Here is a 6,767-nt window from a genome sequence, read left to right on the forward strand (position 1 = left end):
CCAAAAAAAAAAAAGAAGAAGAAGAAGAAGGCGGAGGCGGAGGCGGAGGTGGAGGTGGAGGGCCCCGGGGCGCCCGGGGCAGGGGGCGGGGCCGGCAGGGCGCCCGGGAGCCACACCCCCCGCCGCGGGGTCGGGCGCCCTCCCGAGCTCAGCGGGACTTTGCTGCGGGAACGGCCGGCAGGAGCCCCGGATGAGCGAGCCGCCTGCCGGGCAGGGGCCCTCGTGGCCCCGCCGCGCTGCGAATGCCGCCGCCGCTCCGTGCATCCCGGGGCGCGACAGGTCGTCTCCGGGCGCGGGGAGTCCGGCGGCGGCGGCGGCGGCGGGGGGGCGGGCGCGGGCGCGGGCGGAGGCCTGGGCGGCTCCCCCGGCGGCTCCCCCGAGACCCTCCCGGCCGCAGACGGGCTGGACTGTGAGCCCTGGATCCGAGAGAAGGTGCTGTTCCTTCTGCACCCAGAGAGGTGGCTGGGGACTCCAGGGGACTCTGCAAGGGCAGGAGAGGCCGGCGGGGAGGACCTTTGCCCGGCGGCCGGAGCCGCCCGGGACCCCGACTGCGAGCGGGTTCCCCGCGGCGGCGGAGGCGCGCCCCGCTCCGGAGCGCCCCCCAGGTCGGTGCTGGTGAGGATCGTGGACTACCAGGCGACCGAGGAAGTCCTGTGGACCGCGTGGACCAAGGGCCTCGCGGCCGCCCGGACCCAGGAGCGCTCCGTGACCGCGATCACTTTCCGCACCGGCAGGGAGTGAGGCGGGCTGTGGGGCGCAGGGCTGCGGGGACCCCCGGGCTCTCCCAGCTTCGGGGGAGGCGCCCCCGGCCGCGCTCGCAGAGGCCACCTCGCAGCCCCCTGGGACTGGACCGCCCAAGGATAGGACACAGGGAAGAGGAACCGGAGGAGTGTTGCGGGCTAGTGGACGAGCGAGGCTCCTTAGGAAAATGCTGCTCCTGGAGCACCGACCTGTAATTAAAGGACAGCGAGGACCTTTCAAGAGGCCGGGGCAGCGCTGCAGGGAGGCGGATGACACCCCACAGCCCACAGCCCACAGCCCGCACCGAAGGCGGAACTGTGAGCCACACCATACCTCCCTCCTTTGTGTCTTGAATATATTGTGACGGCCTGGGGCCCTAAGTCGTGGGAAGAGGGGAAGGAAAGGGGTTTTCACGTTGGTAAAATGTGGGCCTTTTGAAATACGAAAGTCGATTGTTGATTCTCACTTTGAAGTACCTCTCAGTGCACCTCTTGCCTGCCTCCCCCGCGCTCTTTAAGACCTAAAATCAGAAGTCAAGTTTGAGGGCTGCTCTCTGCAAAGGGGGTGGGGAGTAGATGGAGAGAGGGGCTTGTTTTAAAGCTGAAAAAGAAAGTAAAAAGAAATGAGAAAATTAAGGCATCAAGTAAAGAAAACCTTTCCTTTTTACTTTCCCCTGATGTGCACATTTTCCTTTTTTTTATTAAGTTTTAGAAAAAAAAAAAGTGGAAAAAGAAGAGGGAGAGAACAGAAGACCCAGCTTTGAAGGTTAAATGCCTTAATTTAAAGGGGATTTACTACCCCCAAAGTATATAGTTTAGTAAAAATGCTTTTTACCTGGTTTTTATTTATTTTAATGTTTTAAATATGGCAGATAAATCTGATCTAAAGGTAGATAATGTAGAGTTTGCCATAAAATATTTTGTATATGTTACTGCTGTTTCTTATTAATAACATTTGTATTCAAAACTGGATTGAAAATACAAGTCTCTTCTGGTGCTATTGAAATAAATCTATTTGTTCCTCTTTTTTATTAAACATCACTTTTATTGATTCTTGAGTAGTGTGGTCTGATTTGGAGATCTGTGAGGAGCAAAGCATTCCCTATAGAGACGAACTGCTTGACCTATGCACTGTTGAAGAAGTATTTGGTTACTTCGAGAATTAACAAAACAAATGGATGCTGGCTTTTGAAGAGTAGACTGTTGAACAGTGCCCCCTACCTCACTCCTCCCTCTTGGATCTTTATTTTCAGTTGAGAGCTTGAAATGCCCTCAAATATCATCTGATCCATCTCTTACCTCCTGGCAGACAGATAGGTAAGATACCTATTTTACAGATGAGCCAACCTAGGTATAGAGGTCATGTGGCTTGGGTAAGTCACATAGGTAGTAATTGCAGAGGCTTACTGAGTAGAAAAGAATACTATATTCTCCATCCTAAAGTTTGAGAATGGCCTTTAGTGGGACTTGCTTGTAAGTCAAAAGATGGCAGAGTGTCCTGGGTTGTCTGACTCATGTTTATGGGAAGTGCTAGAATTATCTCGATGCTCCCTTAGTCCTGCAGGGCCTGTTGGCTAGAGGATCACCACCAGCAGTTCTTAGGACTAAGAGATCCACACCTGAGGGAGGAATGCAGCACCTGACCTCATCTGTGTTCAAAGCTACTTGGGAGTAGAAAAAGTAATACAGGTCCCATAAAGTGAATTATCTTTTCTTCCAACAACCCTGTCTGGCCCCTATGTGAGGTTAAACTTCTTGGCAGACAGTTTTCAGGCCTGACTTAATTAATTGGTTGTGAGTCATAGTATATGCCCCAGGTGATTGAGCATTGAATATATAGTCAGCAAGAAAAGCTGCCCTAACATCAACCAAAACATCATTTGGTTGCCTTCTTTATGGAGGCCAACTCTAAGTTCAGCTTCTTGGGTTCAGAACTGCCCCACTTCTTACTTCTAACGGTGACTCTGGGTAAGTGATTAATCTGTGTGTTTCTGTGTCCTTATTTGTTAAGTAGGGTTAATATATAGTATTAACCTCATAAGGTTTTTTTCCTAGGATTAAGTTAAATGAAAAATACTTAATGCTTTGCATATCATAAATGTTCAAAAGTTAGCTGTTACTATGAGTGTTGTGATTGTTCACTTTCATCTGAAGCAGGCTTTTAGTCTTTTATTTAATAAAAAAAAAAAAAAAAAAAAAAAGCTGAAGGCATACAGCACAAGGAATCCATACAACTCAAACTGGTGATTTTTATTGACTCTCTTCTGCATTCCTGAAAGAAAAAACTTCTCTCTAGCTTTTCCCAGAATGTATTTAATGGATCAATAAATACATCCTTAAATTTGTTAGAAATGACCTCCACAGCTTGTGATAAATATATATCCTAAGATTCAAAGGCCAAAGGTGTACATTGCTTGACAGGGTCTTTGAGGAGGTTCACTCTGCTTAGTTCCCCTTGGGCGGTAGGAGTTTTGAATACTTTCTTTAGGTATCAGGTTAGTTTTCCCTCTGGCATTTATTTGTAAATCTGATGCCCTACTGTCTCAGAAAAACAGAGTAGACACAGTTTTTATTTTATCACCTTTCTGTCAAAAATGTATTTACTCAAATCAGCTTCATAACTCTTTTAGTCCAAATATGTTTAGGTTAATTTTATCTCAAAAATTGTTTTTAAAGCACTCACCAACCTCCTCGTTAACTGCCTGCAAATGCCCTTACAGATTTCCTTCAAACCAATGTCTCCCAGATATGAAGTAACATGTTGAAGTACTATTGAATTTGCTTCACAGTTTTTCCTGATCCCTATTGTGTGAGGAGCCTGAGGGGTCCTTTCCCATTCACAGTGTCCTGGGAGTGAATCCAAAGTGAAACCCGAGTGTCCTGTGTTAAGAAATCTCCAAGAGGGATCCCTGGGTGGCGCAGCAGTTTGGCGCCTGCCTTTGGCCCAGGGCGTGATCCTGGAGACCCGGGATCGAATCCCACATCAGGCTCCCGGTGCATGGAGCCTGCTTCTCCCTCTGCCTATGTCTCTGCCTCTCTCTCTCTCTCTCTCTGTGACTATCATAAATAAATAAAAAAATAAAAATTAAAAAAAAAAAAAAGAAATCTCCAAGAATGTCTGGGTCTTTGCTCTTTGGTCTTACTGCTGCTTTGTGGGGGAAAATAGGATCATCTCCAATTGTCCTAGGTGGATTATTTCATAGCAAGGACTCCTGGAAGCCATCTGGCCACTCAAGTGACCATAATGCAAATATCACAACCACCATTAGACAAGTGTTGGCTTCTCTGAAAACTTTTTTCCACACCTTTGAGATTTATTACATTTGACTTGCTGCTCTTATTCTTGTTGGTTATCACCAATATGTAATGCATGCCTTTTTGCTTATAGAGAAAGACAAATCTTCCTGTTAAAAGAAAAAGCTGGCTGTATCTGGGTGGTTCTGCGGTTGAGCATTTACCTTTGGCAGAGGTTGGGGTCCTGGTATTGAGTCCCACATCAGGCTCCCTGCATGGAGCCTGCTTCTCCCCTTTGCCTGTGCCTCTGCCTCTCTCTCTCTCTCTCTCTGCTCTCATGAATAAATAAAATCTTTTAAAAAATAATAATAAACATAAAGAAAGAAAAGAAAAGGTTATATTCCTTATAGGAAAGTTTGAGGAATATTTCGTGAGAAAAAAGAAAATTAGGTGTAAAAGAAGAATTCACCCACGATTTCTTAATATTTGGTACGTTTCCAGTCTTGTTTTATGTATTTCATTCCATTTTTATGTGTATATACATACCTATACATATACACACACTTTTCTTGGCATAAGCTATATATAAAACCTGAATATTGTCAGTTACATAAAGTAAGGTACACTGATGCTATTCAAGGTGAACCAGGAGCAAGGGCATCTGTAAGAATTTTTTTTTTTTTAATGCAGACTCTCAGGCCGCAGTCCAAATCTATTGAATCATAATTTGCATTCCGACAAGATCCCTGGGTGGTTCACATTACAGTCTGAGCAGCATTGATACATGTATGCCATATTCAGTTCTATATCCTACTTGGTCACTTACAAAAACTAGAAAGTTTTCATTTTCTCTCTGTTCTCCAGTAATAAATCATTAACAACGTCCTGGAAAGAATACGTTGTTGAACAGCAAAAGCATTTAGAGATTACAAAAGACTGAAATATAGATTGATTTGTGAATTGGCAAGGAGATCTCTAAAAATCTTTGTGATTTTTCTTGGAATCTTCACTGTTCTAAAGTTTTTCCGTAATGAAACATTGATTGTTGGAGCTCAAATTATTTCTGAAATGTTCTATTATTATGTCAGATTGTGAGACAATGCTTACCTAAAAACCCCTTAAGGGAAGAAGGGCAGGAAGTCATTAAAGAAAGCACTTGCTTCATTTCTGCCGGCTGAGTCAGCCTCCAGCACTCCCCTAATGAATTGTGAGGGGGTGAGGAGAAAGGTGGAGCCTGACTATGAATAAACTGCCTCGGATGAGAAAACAAAGGCCGTGTGACTCTGGAACACCCTGATATGTTTATAACTCTAGTCAGTACTTTGCTCTTTAATTAGGGAGAGCAAATCTTTATAACTTGCTGGAATGGAGAGGAGAGTAGACACAGTGCAGTTTACTTTGGAAAGAGTAAGAAATGACAATCAGTTCTTGGCACTGTGCTGCCAATATTTACTGACAAACGGTAGACTTGGTCAGCTTCCCAGGCGTGGAATGAACTTTATATTCAAAATCAGATTCTAAGTGTTTAAGATCGAATGAATACTTTTGGGGAGACAGCAGCCTTCACAAAATTGGACAGGCATAGGAAGGGAGTCAGTCAGCATCACATGGCACTTGGCGGGGAAACCAAGGCAGACAGGGCAGTGGGAAAGCTTGATAGCGACCAGGATGACCTTAACATTATCCTCAGTTTGACAAGTCCCCCCCCCGCCCCCCCAGGTAGCTTCTGACCTCTTTTCTTGGAGCATTTACTTTAGAAACTTAGCTTGTAAAGTCATTCTTTGCCTCTTTGACATAGAATTCTTTCAACTTCTTGTCTGTTTCCCATCAGAGGAATGTCTTTCTTAAGGATCTGGGAGCCATCTCTTGGAAATGGAGTCAATAGAGTTGGCTCCTGACTTCCAGTCTACGGGAGAAGGTGAGAGCCTACCTTAATATCAATTAGCAAACAAGATGGTTGAAGAATTGAATAGGCCAGCCTTCCCACCATGTCCTCCTGTGTTTTTCCACTAACCTACCCCAGTGCTTAAAAACTCTCCCACCTTCTATTTCAGAGGAGTTGAGTTCAGTCTCTATTGCAGTAAATTCTTTTTTTTTTTTTTTTTAAAGATTGTATTTATTCATGAGAGACACACAGAGAGAGGCAGAGACACAAGCAGAGGGAGAAGCAGGACTCTGGGATCATGCCCTGAGCCAAAGGCAGACACTCAACTACTGAGCCACCCATTGCAATAAATTCTTAAATTTATTTATAAAGTCTTTAATAAATTCTTCCTTGCCTATTCAATTCTGTCTGGTACAGTTTTCCTTTGACAGTAGTGAAAAAAGGATGGGTTCATATATGCTCTGATTGGAAGCTATTATCATGGAGAAGCTAGAGACGGCTATCTAGAGAAGCTTCTTCTATGATCGGCTTAGGGCTTTCTCTAGTGTTTGGGGAAGCTGGCAGTCACTGACCAAGTTCTGATCTTTCTGGGCTGATTGCAGCGGAGGCTGTGGGTTCCAAGCTACTTGCTCCACAAATTGTAGGACAGAGTTCTACAACCAGATAATATCAGCCCCAGAGGATTTTTTTCTAAGAGTAAGTTAAAAATACTTGGAAAAGCAATAATACTCAAAATTAGCTATTATTATATTATTATCTGTGCTATTGTTGTTTAGTTCACTTTTTTTTTTTTTTAAAGATTTTATTTATTTATTCATGATAGACCTAGAGAGAGTGAGAGGCAGAGACACAGGCAGAGGGAGGAACAGGCTCCATGCCGGGAGCCCGACGCGGGACTCGATCCCGGG

General features: G+C 45.0%; 1 protein-coding gene across 1 annotated transcript; it reads left to right on the plus strand.

Annotated features, from left to right (window-relative positions):
• Positions 1-330: 330 nt before the first annotated feature.
• Positions 331-1,791, plus strand: C12H6orf141 (chromosome 12 C6orf141 homolog; the record flags this gene model as incomplete). The annotated part of the gene is made up of 1 exon (XM_038553376.1): positions 331-1,791. A coding segment is annotated over one exon (411 nt), but the record flags the coding sequence as incomplete, so codon positions are not given.
• Between the last annotated feature and the right edge of the window lie 4,976 nt (positions 1,792-6,767).

This window comes from Canis lupus, chromosome 12 (assembly GCF_011100685.1).
Source record: "Canis lupus familiaris isolate Mischka breed German Shepherd chromosome 12, alternate assembly UU_Cfam_GSD_1.0, whole genome shotgun sequence".
Taxonomy (NCBI): Eukaryota; Metazoa; Chordata; class Mammalia; order Carnivora; family Canidae; genus Canis; species Canis lupus.